This window comes from Ixodes scapularis, unplaced genomic scaffold, assembly GCF_016920785.2.
Source record: "Ixodes scapularis isolate PalLabHiFi unplaced genomic scaffold, ASM1692078v2 PGA_scaffold5__190_contigs__length_132052651, whole genome shotgun sequence".
In the NCBI taxonomy this organism is placed as follows: domain Eukaryota; kingdom Metazoa; phylum Arthropoda; class Arachnida; order Ixodida; family Ixodidae; genus Ixodes; species Ixodes scapularis.
Genome location: NW_024609880.1, coordinates 48,532,695 through 48,546,473, shown reverse-complemented (window position 1 = coordinate 48,546,473; position 13,779 = coordinate 48,532,695). Strand labels below are relative to the sequence as shown.

General features: G+C 45.2%; 1 protein-coding gene across 1 annotated transcript in view; it reads right to left on the bottom strand.

Moving 5' to 3' along the window:
• Positions 1-13,779, bottom strand: part of LOC8052190 (hemocytin) — a 166,826-nt gene that overhangs the window by 82,870 nt on the left and 70,177 nt on the right. Inside the window, exons 31-38 of the mRNA XM_042294055.1 lie at positions 8,022-8,075; positions 7,335-7,415; positions 7,125-7,196; positions 4,980-5,033; positions 4,295-4,375; positions 4,088-4,159; positions 2,177-2,245; positions 2,034-2,084 (exon numbers count right to left, since the gene is read on the bottom strand). Coding sequence (XP_042149989.1) covers positions 2,034-2,084; positions 2,177-2,245; positions 4,088-4,159; positions 4,295-4,375; positions 4,980-5,033; positions 7,125-7,196; positions 7,335-7,415; positions 8,022-8,075 — 534 coding nt within the window. The remainder of the gene's footprint in view (positions 1-2,033; positions 2,085-2,176; positions 2,246-4,087; positions 4,160-4,294; positions 4,376-4,979; positions 5,034-7,124; positions 7,197-7,334; positions 7,416-8,021; positions 8,076-13,779) is intronic.

Sequence of the window (13,779 nt, the reverse complement as noted above, 5' to 3'; positions counted from 1 at the left end):
CACTTGAAAGAACCGACCTAAACAAAATGGACTCCGTGCATGTAGGAGTTGGTCCTACGGCTCTGGACAACAGTCCCTTCTGCGGAGTGCAAGTTCGTTTGCTTCTTTTTATTTTTTTATTTAGAGGATACTACAAGCCATCGAAGGCCCAAGTAGGTGTGGGATACAACATATACATTCACACATACAACGAAAGCAAATAACACGACATTAAAAGGTTTACAACTAACTAGCAAATATACAGGATATATTATTTAAAAAAAAGGGAAGTTGGGAAAGCAAGCATCAAGCAGTATGTAATTCCATCATGCACTAATACAAAATGACCTATCCAGATGTAGTATGAAGGTTTATACAGTCCTAATGTCCATGCGAAAAAGATGAAGGTGCAGCAATGTACAAAGCAAAACATGTTAGTTATCAAGACGCTCGAGACCTTCTACAAAGTTGGTGTCGATAAATAGTTCGAGAGGTAAACCGTTCCAGTCGCTAATAGTGCGAGGGAAAAAGCTAAACTTAAACATATTAGTACGCGCAAAAATGGGTGTTAGTGAAAACTGATGTCTGTGCCGCGTAGCTCTTGACGCTAAAGGGGAAATATATTGCAATGGGTCTATGCGAGTCTGTCCTTGCTGAAGATGAAACAAGAATTTCAACCGCGCTAGTTTCCTTCTGGCCTGAAGAGTCTGTATTCCGTTAGCCTGCACAGGAATTGCGATGATGTCAGAACGCCGAGCTCTTATTGGTTGTTTGAAAAGTATAGTGGGTAGACCTCAAGGCGTCTTGCATTGAGGTCTACCCACTATATTTTTCAATCAAGACCAATCAGAGCTCGGCATCGTTCTGACGTCACAGCCACTCCTCCGGAAGAAGCAGACGACTTGCAATCTGCATAGCCATTTGCAGTTTAATCACAACCAATGTGATTGCGTCATTTGCCGATCAAATGCACAAGAACTAATCACGAAGCAAGAAACATGGGGATAATAAGCCAAGCCTCGCTTTTGTTACCCTTTCAGTGACTATAACTGAAATTTCTGTAGTACCGCAGGTTCACTGCTAACCAATCAAACGTTGATCAACACGTTCTTTCTCGGTCAGTTAGTAATAGTGGGCCTAAAAGAAAGCTCGAAATATTATGTACTAAGGTTTGCTTGACATGTCTGTATTACAGCGGTCGTGTTTGTCATTTGTTGTTCTGCCAAAACCAAAAACAATCTTCTTTTTTTTGTAATTTTTTTGGTGATTACAACCGAGCGCTCGTTACTTTATACTTCCGAGTAACTATGCGAATAATAAAAAACGTAACGCTCCGTCGTCTTTTATATTATTATTGAAATGCGCGTAAATGTTGCCTTTTTTCTTAAACTTAAATTGAGGCGTTCTTAGATAACTTTTACTTTTCTTCTTGCACACGGCCTGCACCAACTTGTTCTTTATGGCACGTTTTTCTTTTTATTTTCCTGCACTCGGTGCGACTGCATACAGTAAAACTGTGTAAAGCCGCAGGCAACTTTGCTCCTGCATCGTACGAAAAACATCATGCTGGTCGCTGCAGACATGGTTAGAGAGTCATCGGCGGACATGCCTCAAGTATGTTCAAAGCATGTTTGCATCATATACATATAAGAGAGTTTGAGGGAAACGTTTTTGTGCATCCGATTTGGCACGATGGGCCTTCCGGTACGAATTGCGCATGGGTTGCTGTATAAGAGTCGCGCATGCGCAGTTCGTACCGGAGGGCGCACCGTACCATATCGGATCTGCAAAAACGGTTCCCTCAAACTCTCTCGTGTCCGCATACTGTCTTTTTTACGATGTATTGCCAGTGTGGCCATGGATTTAGTCGAGCAGCTACGCGTGGCTGTTCCTCCGTTTTAATAGAGGTGAAAAAAAAACAAAAAAACTTACACGTATATATTTGTACAGAAAAAAATAGAGACATAGGGTAAGGTAGAGAAGTGGAGGGCAGAGAAAGAGGGAAGAGTCACACCGGTCCGACAGCGGTTGGTGTTCTTGTACCATTGACTTACCGCCATAGAACCCATCAGGCCGGGTGGGAGTGTAGACAGCAGGAGTGGGCTCTGCAATGAGGAAAACGTTTCTATTCTACTCATATTAACATTTCATCGAAGTCTAAAATAAAAAAAGTCAATTTGCATCAATTTAGACGCACCGCCTCTTTCCGTTGTGCTTTCGGTAGGAGCTGTGAACCCGTCCGGTCCGTTGGAGCTTGAGGTTACTTCTGGAAGAAAAGTATGCCGTGGCTGCACTCTAAAACTAGTTCGTGACCGTTCTTGGTTCTTCTTACTTACGAAGGTCGAAATGCAGGGACGTTAGGTTGTGTTGAATACGCGTAGCTATCAGGTACTACGTAGCCGCTGGTTTAAGAAACGCAGGACATGACGAGTATCTAGCATCTTATTACGAGACAATAAGCTGTGTACCTTTAGTTGTTGGTGGCTCTATGTTAAATTTTAAAATGATGCTAGTATTACTCGCATAGTTGCGAATAGCTGGAAAGAAAAACAAGCAAACAAAAATAACAGAGAAATAGAATGAGATAAAGAACGAGGAAATTAACGAAGATTGCGGAAAGTTTGAAATGAAAAAAAGTATCTTGACCAAGCCTCGTTCTGACTGGACAGAAACTTACGAATACATTATAGCTAAATTGAAAAAAAAAAATAACACACCGGGATATCAAACGATCAAACTAAATGTTCACACAACCAGGCCGAACGACGCTCGCTCAACGCTGTTAGGTACTCCTTTGTCTGCATTGGCGAGATGGCGATTTGGTACGGCAAAATGGCGACGACCGTCAATGTATGCGATCTTGGTGACGTAGGTACAAACTACGCATAGCTAGCGTTGACGAGCAAAACCGTCTTTTAGGGCCCGTCATTCGTTGGATTGGCTCCGTAGATCCCAGCGATTGGTCACCGCGTCCAGTGCGAACACTTAAACTTGCACGCACTATTTTTAGGATGTAGGGTGTACAGTTTAGTGCTTCAACAAGCAGTAAGTTGTGAATCTATAACGTTTCACGAGAGGCGGCACTTTTTGCGGTACGTTTCTTCAAGTGTAAACGGTTAGAGAGATTGGCTAGCTGCATGTGTATACAAAAAACGTACGCTATAAATTTACAATTTTTTTTTTTTTTTTTGCTGCCCGTTTGCACTCTTGCGAACTCTTAGAACTGGGTTCCTTAAAACCTTTAACAACGAGAGGACACACTGTCACCATCTATTGGGTAGCAGAGTAAACTTGGCGGTCCAGCACATTTTGTATTTCTCTCGCGCATTATCCTATCTTTCTTGGCTCGGAAAACTTTTGTCAACGTTATAAATGAGCCTTTCTTATAGGTATTACGCACATTTGACGTCGGAAATCCAGCAAAACCATCCCTCTTGTGAAATGCAGTTCCAGGGTCTCCTCATAGATGATGCCAACGTGCCAGTCGGTCTCTCTCGGTTGTACTCGGTAGCAAGAGGGAGAACGGGCCTTTAGATTATTAATGGCTGTGGCTAATGACCCTGGACCACATGTGTGGCAGCCTCTCCATGCCCTGCTAGAACCATTTTTGGGAGTGACTCACACCCACGCCTAAGCAATTGGCGTCATCGCAAGTTTTTTTTTTTTTTCGCTGCACCCATTAAGTGATAACCCTGTCAGGCCATAGCAACGCGCTGCGTTTCTTCGGCAGTCAGTAAATATAAGCGGGAAAAACGAATACGGCATATTTCTGCCGTATTTAGTGTTTTATATCAAAGCGTTTTGTGCGCCTCGTCATTTGCTGGACACGCTTCGTAGATTGCGGTAAATGGTTCACAGTCGGCTGTGTGGGCAAAATAGACTTGCAGGCAGTTTTATGGTGTACAAGTGCGCACGTCTCTGATTTGTTGCTGCATGTACGTCACGAGAAGCATACTTACTTCAACACGCAAAAATACCGTTATTTTGTATTTCGTTTCGTTCTAACAAAATTTAGGAAAACAAGCTAAGCAAAGCGAAACACTTTTCTTACTATCGTGAAAAACGCTGGTTAGCTTATTACAACTTACATAAACCCGAATTTACTCACCAGTTATTGCGACACCTTGATCTGGAGTAGCCGTTTCTTCCAGTTCGGAGCTTGGTGTCGTTTTCTGCGGTTCTGTAAGAGTTTTTTTTTTTTTTTTTTTTACCCTTTTTTCCCCTTTTTTAACATTTAGCGACTTGTAGCTCATGCGAACTTTCACAACTACTAACACGAAAAGTAATCGCCTATTTTATGCAGTAAATAAAGCACCTGTTTCAGTGATCGGTGGAAACGTTGAGGATTCAGAAGTTGAAGAGGGTGGTTCCTCGGTGGTAGTTGTTCCTTTTAGTCCTGGAAACGAGATTCCTCATTGTACATTGTTTCTCCATAATATGACGCCAAGTTATCAAGTGGATGACGTATTTTAATCTGTACTGGTTTATATTTGGCGTCGCTCTTTCGGAGAATATGATGGATTATTAAATCATTACAACGAGGTAATCTGAAAAACTAATTGATTAAGTGATTGTGATCTGTTCAAAAACAACTTAAGAAACGCCTTAGGTATATTGTTACTGGGATAGTGCTATTAATCCTTTAACAGCCTGATTTTTTTGTTTATGTATTGTTTTAATGAGAAAAATAAGCTGGTGCAAGAAGTTCAACGGTATATTTTGAACGAGTTTTATATTTGTTCTAGCTCAGAAATTATAGGTTTCTTTTTTTTTAGCTATGTTGCTAATTTTAATTGCATGAGTTACATTTGTTTATTATTTTGTTCGTTAATACTTAAAAGGCCGGGTGACATGGAGATTCCTAATGATAGCTAGAATTGATAACGTGCGTTAAAAAAAGCACCCGTATGAAAAAATAGTCTTATTCGTTCGCTGTGACATGTCACTCAACAGACAAAACCCCGTGTTAACTATCTGGTTTGTAACCAACAATCGCTTACTTGTTTTGCACACCACATCGTACCAAGCACATGTAGGAGCCGTTCCTTGCGAATCTAGAAAGTAACATTTTCGTGACTGTCAAATGTGCAGCATTGTCAGGTGAGACACCGAACTGGTGCCTGGTGCCTAAAACGCGTCTCCGACAGGCGTGTTTACCGCGTCCTAAAAAAATGGTTCCTCGATTTCCGCGTGATGACGTCACAGAAATGTCACGTTGTCGCCGGACGCGATCCTGGCGGTGTCACCGTAGCGTTGGTGGACATGGAAGACGCCTGTTCTGCTGCAGGTCGCTCTCCAACTTGAGAGTTCACGGAAGCTTCAGCTGCAACGTGGCGACGACAGCGACACACGGCTTCGTTTGTACCTTTTTTTTTTTCCGGACTTTTGTAGTACCAATTACCAGGATCGCAGCATCCGACAGCATACGACACTCCGGCTTTTGTGACGTCATTTCTTGCCACTTCGGGACAATTTTTAATGTACGAGGGACGGACGCTAAGCACACTAGTGGGAGACGCGTTCCAGGCGCCTAACCCTTGACTGCCGTTCCACCACTTTTAGAAAAATGGTTTCCAGTCATCTTTAGAAAAAATTGGGTTGCGTGTATGTTTATACAGCCTAGAACTTGGTTTGCCTCAACGGGCGACGAGTCTCCCAGCTTTAGATGAGAAATTTGGCCAGTGCAGTACAACCACTAGCCAGGGATCTTTAACGTGCATCACGCAGTAGTGATACACGACCGTACGCCGGTACGATGCTCATCCAGGTCGAAACGGGCAGGGGGGAGGGGGGGGGGATTGAACCCAGGATCCTGGGTTCTGCAGCGCGAGCTTTTGCTCCATGTGCTACGAGCTGGGGTGCTCTAGCCCAGCCGGCCACCGATCCCCCTTCCAGACATCTTAAAAACACAGCTTCGAGCGCGTTGTTTGTTCAAATGAACCAATCGAGTCCAAACACCGAGAAAACTTTACTTATACTGGTAGCAGACTGAACTATGAAGAGTGATCGTGTTGCCTCGAAACATTTTCACAGTGCATGCGCGAATGAGATGTGAAAGTGGCCATGAAACGAATTTTGTGCTGGGATAAAAGATTTTCAATTGGGACTTCACTAATTGTATATCGTTTAGTGCATGGGTCAAAAGAAAGAGGGCAGAAAGTCAAAAGCCAGTTTTTCGGTATGAACATTTGAATATCTAGCGGACACTTTCGTACCTCCTTTCCTTCGAAAGATCTCCGCCTTTTCACTATGATACATCTGCGGCACCCAAAGCACGTCAGCGGTGCCAATATGACGTCAGCCGACCCCAGCTCACGCAGTGGACACGAGAACTGCGTCACTCGGAAGTATGTGCTCGTCAACAATCAATTCGGCGACGAATATTTGAATTCGCGTTCGTGGCCCCCCAATGTGAGTTCCCGGACGGAACTTATTGTCATTTGAGAATTGCAAGTTCTATGGTGTGGTGTGCTTAAAAAGCACGGCGGAATCTTGGAGTCAGCGCACCGGTGCCCAAGCATGTCACGACGACGTGATTTCTCAATTCGCCTTTGAGTTGGATTAAAGCTAAGTTCTGCGGAGATGTAGAAGCTGTCATTTCAAATAAGGCGCGTCGCCATCAGCATCCACGTTACGAATCTACTACTATTATTAACTCAGAAATGTTCACACTGTTGCTGCATGCCTTTGGAGCATTTTCTGTTCTCCCATTTGTTGAACAATTTCTTTATTGCCATTACAGATTCACAGGAATTTATATTACGCACGTGCCAGTGTAAAATACACATCTCTCCCACGCGTTGTCCCTTCGTAGATAGTGTTTTAAATCAAAGCGTTTTGTGCGCCTCGTCATTTGCTGGTCGCGCTTCGTAGATTGCGGTAAATGGTTCACAGTCGGCTGTGTGGGCAAAAATAGACTCGCAGTCAGTTTTATGGTTTACAAGTGCGCACGTCTCTGATTTGTTGCTGCATATACGTCACGAGAGGCATACTTATTCCAACACGGAAATATACCGTTATTTTGTATTTCGTTTCGTTCCAACAACATTTAGGAAAACAAGGAAAGCAAAGCGTAACGCTTTCCTTGCTATCTTGAAAAACGCTGGTTAGCTTCTTATAACTTACATAAACCCGAATTTACTCACCAGTTATTGCGACACCTTGATCTGGAGTAGCCGTTTCTTCCAGTTCGGAGCTTGGTGTCGTTTTCTGCGGTTCTGTAAGAGTTTTTTTTTCCCTTTTTTTCCCTTTTTTTCCCCTTTTTTGTTTAACATTAAGAGACTTGTAGCACATGCGAACTTCCACCACTACTAACACGAAAAGTAATCGCCTATATTATGCAGTAAATAAAGCACCTGTTTCAGTGATCGGTGGAAACGTTGAGGATTCGGAAGATGAAGAGGGTGGTTCCTCGGTGGTAGTTGTTCCTTTTAGTCCTGGAATCAAGATTCCTCATTGTACGTTGTTTCTCCATAATATGACGCCAAGTTATTAGGTGGATGACGTATTTTAATGCGTATTGGTTTATATCTGTCATGATCTTTCAGAGAATATGACGGATTAACTTATTACAACAAGGTAAGCTGAAAAAACTAATTGATTAGGTGATTGTGATCTGTTCAGAAAGTACTCAAGAAACATTTTAGACATATTGTTATTGGGATCTTGCTATTAATCCTTTAAAAGCCAGATTTTTTGTTTGTTTATGTATCGTTTTATTGAGAAAAATAAGCTGGGGTGCAAGAAGCTCAACTGTATATTTTGAACGAGCTTTATATTTGTTCTAGCTCAGAAATAATAGGTTTCTTTTTTTAGCTATATTGCTAATTTTAATTGCATGAGTTACATTTGTTTATTATTTTGTTCGTTAATACTTAAAAGGCCGGGTGACATGGAGATTCCTGATGATAACTGGAATTGATAACATGCGTTAAAAAAAAAGCACCCGCATGAAAAAAGAGTCTTATTCGTCCGCTGTGACGTGTCACTCAACAGACAAAACCCCGTGTTAACTATCTGGTTTGTAACCAACAATCGCTTACTTGTTTTGCACACCACATCGTACCAAGCACATGCAGGAGCCGTTTCTTGCGAACCTAGAAAGTAACATTTTCGTGACTGTCAAATGTGCAGCATTGTCAGGTGAGACACCGAACTGGTGCCTGGTGCCTAAAACGCGTCTCCGACAGGCGTGTTTACAGCGTTCTAAAAAAATAATTTCTCGATTTCCGCGTGATGACGTCACAGAAATGTCACGGTGTCGCCGGCCGCGATCCTGGCGGTGTCACAGTAGCGTTGGTGGACGTGGAAGACGCCTGTTCTGCTGCAGGTCGCTCTCCAACTTGAGAGTTCACGGAAGCTTCAGCTGCAACATGGCGACGATAGCGACACACAGCTTCGTTCATACCTTTTTTTTTTTTTTCTGTACTTGTGTAGTACCATCCACCAGGATCGCAGCATCCGACAGCATGCGACACTCCGGCTTTTGTGACGTCATTTCTTGCCACTTCGGGACAATTTTTAATGTACGGGGGAATGGACGCTAGGCACACCAGTGGGAGACGCGTTCCAGGCGCCTAACCCTTTACTGCCGCTCCACCACTTTTGTGGGAATGGTTTCCAGTCATCTTAAAAGCACAGCTTCGAGCGCGTTGTTTGCTCGAATAAACCAATGGAGTCCAAACACCGAGAAAACTTCACTTATATTTGTAGCAGACTGGACTATCACAAATAATCGTGTTGCCTCGAACGATTTTCACACAGTGCATGCGCGAATGCATAGACGTAGACTATAGGGGGGGGGGGGGGGGGGGTGCATCGGGGCTCGTGCCCCCCCCCCCCCCCTCCCTGCCCCCTGGGCCATGATCCTTAGTTGTCTTGTTAATGAGCGTTTGACCTGATATTCTGCAGCCGCAGGCTTTATTTCAATGTATTAGAGAAAATATAAAGACTCGTGGCCGGGTGGATTAATGCTTCAGAAGCACAGGAACCTGGGTTCTACCCCCACAACTTCGCAGCTGGCAGAAGCTGGCAGAAGCATTTTGTTTTTCAGATTTGTGCTCGCCGGCGCATGCGCTGCGGTACCGGCGACGAACATAAGGCTACGGTTGCACGGTGATTGACATTGACACACAGCGACGGACACGTGGCGATATGCATACGAAGTAAAATGTACCCCCTAAAAGAAACTACTGATAATTGCCGGTGTAAACAAAATTGCGCAGAACCCCCACAGAGAACTTCTCAGCCTGCCCCTTCCGGGGGGGGGGGGGGGGGGGGTGAAAAGTCTACGCCGCTGCGCGAATGAGATGAGATAAAGGCATGCTGGGATACATGATTTTAAATTAGGACTTTACTAATTGTATATCGTTTAGTGGGCCAAAAGTCAAAAGCCAGCTTTTCGGTACGAACACCTGAAAATTTAGTGGACAATTTCGTATACCTTTTTTCCTTTGAAAGTTCTCCGCCTTTTTACTATGATACATCCGCGGTCCAATGCCTGTCCAGCTCACGCATTGGACACGAGAACTGCGTCACTCTGACGTATGTGCTCGTCAACATTCAGTCCGTCGACAAATATTTGTATTCGTGTTCGTGGCCAATATGAGTGCCCTGACGGAACTTATCGTCATTGGCGAATTACAAGTTCTATGGTGTCGTGTGCTTAAAAAGCACGGTGGAAGCTTGGAGTCAGCGCACCGGTGCCCAAGCATGTTACGACAACGTGATTCCTCAATTCGCCTTTCAGTTGGATTAAAGCTAAGGAGGAAGAAGGTCGTTCTGCCTATGAGGTACGGCAACATCGTTACACGCTGTGAGACATCTCACCAGTGCAGTACAGCTGCTAGCCTAGGAGTCTTTCACGCGCAAAACGCACTAGTGACACATGACGGCACACCGGTACGATGCTCATCCTGATGGAAACGGGCAGGGGGGATGATTGAACCTAGGCCGGTTTGCTCATCTTGCGGCCGCGGCCGTGGCCAAGAGGGATTTTTATGTCACGTGACCAGCTCCATAGAGACAAGGAAGTACCTAGCGTCCCTGCCTAATGGCAAAGAAATTCGTATCGCTTCAAGCACAACAGCCTAATATCGCTTGCAGAAACTGACTGCGGGGACTTTCAACTGGAGTCCAATTGACCGCCCCTTTATACTGTAGGAGCGGTAGGTAAAGTTACGGCCAGGGAGGGTAAATAGGAGCCAAAATAAAGAAAAACCACGCGAGGTAAAAGCGGTGGCAGTATATTTATATACCTCCGCCAGCGCCGGCGGCTCGCGCCCTCTGCTGTAGTCCAATAAAAAAAAAAAAAAAAAAAAAAAAAAAAGAAACTTCTGCTGTGGTTGAGAAGTTAGAGCGCCGGTACTTGTCGCCGCGGCGTGAAAGTTTCGGGTTCAAATCGCGCTAGGAACTTTTTTTTTTTTGTATTTTGCGCGTGTCTTACTTTTTAACTGTGATCCTTTTTAGGAAATCATCCACTTGCACTACTGCGCCTTACACGGTTTTTACTGTTAGTCCCACCTGCTCAATCGAAACACCGAGAAGAAAACAAAGATCAAGCAAGTTAACGCGCAAATACAATCGTTTCCATCATAATGTTCATTAAAAGGAAACCAAGGTAACGACATTGGTATGGCTTTCACACAAACGGAGCCGAAACAAGCATCCTTTCCCCAGCAACAGGTTATGTATTTTTAAATATACATGCGCTCTTGCTAAGACTCCTTTAAATAACAGGAGACGACTATTTAGTACTAATAAAAACTGCAGTTGTGACAATTAAAAAAGAACTTCCACGAAATAAGCAAAAAAAAAAAAAGACTACCAGCTGTGGATGCATTGATTAAGCGAAATCATACAGACAAGGCAGCAAGTCACACGTCTGAGAAAGTAGTAAAACCGAAATAAAAGAGATCATGCTACTTGCATAAAATGTGTTAAAAGGGATATTTTTACTCTTTACATTTTGCTGTGACAATCGTATTGCAATATTAACATATTACTTGTTGAATTTTAGTTAGCATAGCAGACGATCACAACCGAATGCAAAAATGAACCAGGCGTCGACATCACAGACCATCTCTCTAACGCAAACGCCTAAAATGACTTTGGATCAACAGATGGAATTAATTAGAGCAGTTGGAAAACGGAAACAACAAACTCTAGAGAAATTCAGTAGCACAGTTACCTGGCGAACGAAGAGACGGGCATGGGAAGATATTGTCAACTTGACGCGGAGTACACGGCAGATGCAGGAGTCGTGGCGGAAGTTGGTAAAGAAAGCCAGAGACACGTACGTATGCGCTCTTCCGAGGTCATGAACAACGAACTGGTTGAGTCAGAACTACCCGCCCAATAATTTTATAGAGCTCATAAGGCCTTGTCTACATTCTTAGTGGGAGTGCAGTGAAATACAAGAAAAAAAGAGAGAGTTACTGGCGCGATTTGAACTCGGGACTTACACGCCGCGACTTCAAGTACCGGCACTCTAACCTCTCGACCACAGCAGAAGGCGCGAGCCGCCGTCGCTGCAGATCAGATCCGATCAGAAAACGTTTATTGAATTAAAAAAAAAAAAAAAAAAAAAAAAAAAACTAGTGGTTGGTTTTTCCTAGTCCAGGATGCCGTTGGCTTCCGCCGCCTTGCAGGCCCTTTCAATCAGGAATTCCTGATTTTCCAGGTCGCTGCACGCTAGCTTGGCCTCCCACTGCTGCCGACTGTTGTCTTGTACCGTAGGAAGTGTGGGGTTTCGGGTGCATTCCCACGTGGAGTGGTAGAGGGTCGCCCTGGCTTGGCACCAGGGACACCTGTCCGAGTATGTTTCCGGGCTTATGTGGTGGAAGCGTAGCAAGCTGGGGAAGGTTCCCGCCTGCAGCTGTCGCCACCTGACGGCCTTGTTTCTGCTGAGCTTGGGGTGCGGGGGTGGGAGACTCATTCTCCCCGCTTTGTAGTAGTTGAGTACGCTGCTGTAGGTTTGAGGTACTGGTTCCGTTGGCCCGCTCGCTTCTTCCGCCGCTCGGTTGGTGTATGCTCGAGCGACGGCGTCTGCGATCAGGTTACCGGTCAATCCCTCATGCCCTGGGATCCAAATGATTTTGTGGATCACGCCTTCCTTCCAGGCGCGTTCTAGGGCTGCTGCTGATGTCTTATTGATAAAACCCCACAGGTAGTTCCTGCAGGCATTTTGTGAGTCGGTTAGGATCGTGTAGGATTTCTTTGTCCTGTAGCCGTGGATCATGGCGAGGGCGATGGCGTGTTCTTCCGCCCCCTCCATGCTGGCGTTCTTGATGGAGCAGCTGGATATCTCGTCGTATGCGTGGTCCAATGCCACAGCTACCTTGGCATCCCGGCGGTAGTCCCCTGCGTCCACGTATACGAATGTCTCGTTGTCTTTGCCTTCACGCTCATAGTATTCCGCTCTTGCTCTTCTTCTTCCCCGGTGCATGATGGGGTTCATGTGCTTCGGTATGGGCCTAACTATGTAGGTTCCCTTGACTCCGGCGCCCAGTTCCCTGGAATTTCGGATAACTTCTGTACAGTCGCCGTACCCGAGCTTTTGTATAAGCTGTCCGCCAGTCCCGCTCTTCTTTAGTCTGCTTCGTTGTGCCATCAGTAGGGCTTCCTTGTGTTCCTGGAAGGTGTTGTGCACCCCCATTTGTTCTAGTTTTGCAGTAGGGGCGTTCTGCGGAAGCCCGAGCGCTATCTTGTATATTTTTCTGATGAGGACTTCGACCTGCTCTTGTTCTTTCATGTCGAGGTAGTGATATGGTAGACTGTACACTACTCTGCTAATAACCAGTGCTTGTATAAGCTTCATGACGTCCTTTTCCTTGAGCCCTCTTCTCCGGTTCGTGATCCTAGTGATCATCTTGGTCACCTGTTCAGTTGTTTTCTGTAGTAATTGTATGGTGCGCGTGGCTTTCCCGTTATGCTGGATCCACATGCCCAGGATTCTCAACTGCTTGACCTCGGGTATGTCTTGTCCGTCCAGAGATACATTAATGGGTACTCCTCGGTCGTATCCATTCCTGTGAATCCTTATAATTTCGAATTTCTCTGGAGAGCACCTCAGTCCGCGGCTCTTCACGTACACATGGACCGTGTCTGCGGCTCTCTGGAGTCTCTCTTCCTTCTCGCCGAGGGATCCTTCGGTGGTCCAGATCGTGATATCGTCAGCATAAATTGCGTGTCTTATCCCTTCAATCTTTTCTAGCTCCACCGGCAGGTCCCTGAGTGCCAGGTTGAACAGCAGCGGCGATAGGACCGCACCTTGCGGGGTGCCTCTGTTGGGGACGCTAGTTTCTTTCGATTTTACGTTGCCGATGGTTATGGTTGCCGTCCTGTCCGTGAGAAACGTCTTGACATATTCGAAGGTTCTCTCTCCGCAGCTGATCTTGTTGAGGCTCTCTAATACTGCCTTGTGCGAAACATTATCGAAAGCGGCTTTTAGGTCCAAGGCCATCACGATGTTTTCGCCGTACTTGGGGATGTTGTTGTCCCCAAGTACTTCTTCCTTTAATTGTAGAAGCACGTCCTGGGTGCTTAGGCGGGCCCTGAATCCGAACATCGTGTCGGGCATCAGGTTCTCTTCTTCGAGGTGTCTCACGAGCCTTCCCTGCACCATCCTCTCCATGAGCTTGCCCATGTTCGACGTGAGAGAGATGGGTCTCATGTTCTCTATACCCGGGATCTTTCCGGGTTTCGGAATGAGTTTTATCTCAGAGTGCTTCCATTCTCCGGGTAGGGTTCCCTGGTTCCAGTTTTTGTTGTAGAAGTTGGTTAAGTTCGTTTGCTGCTCGC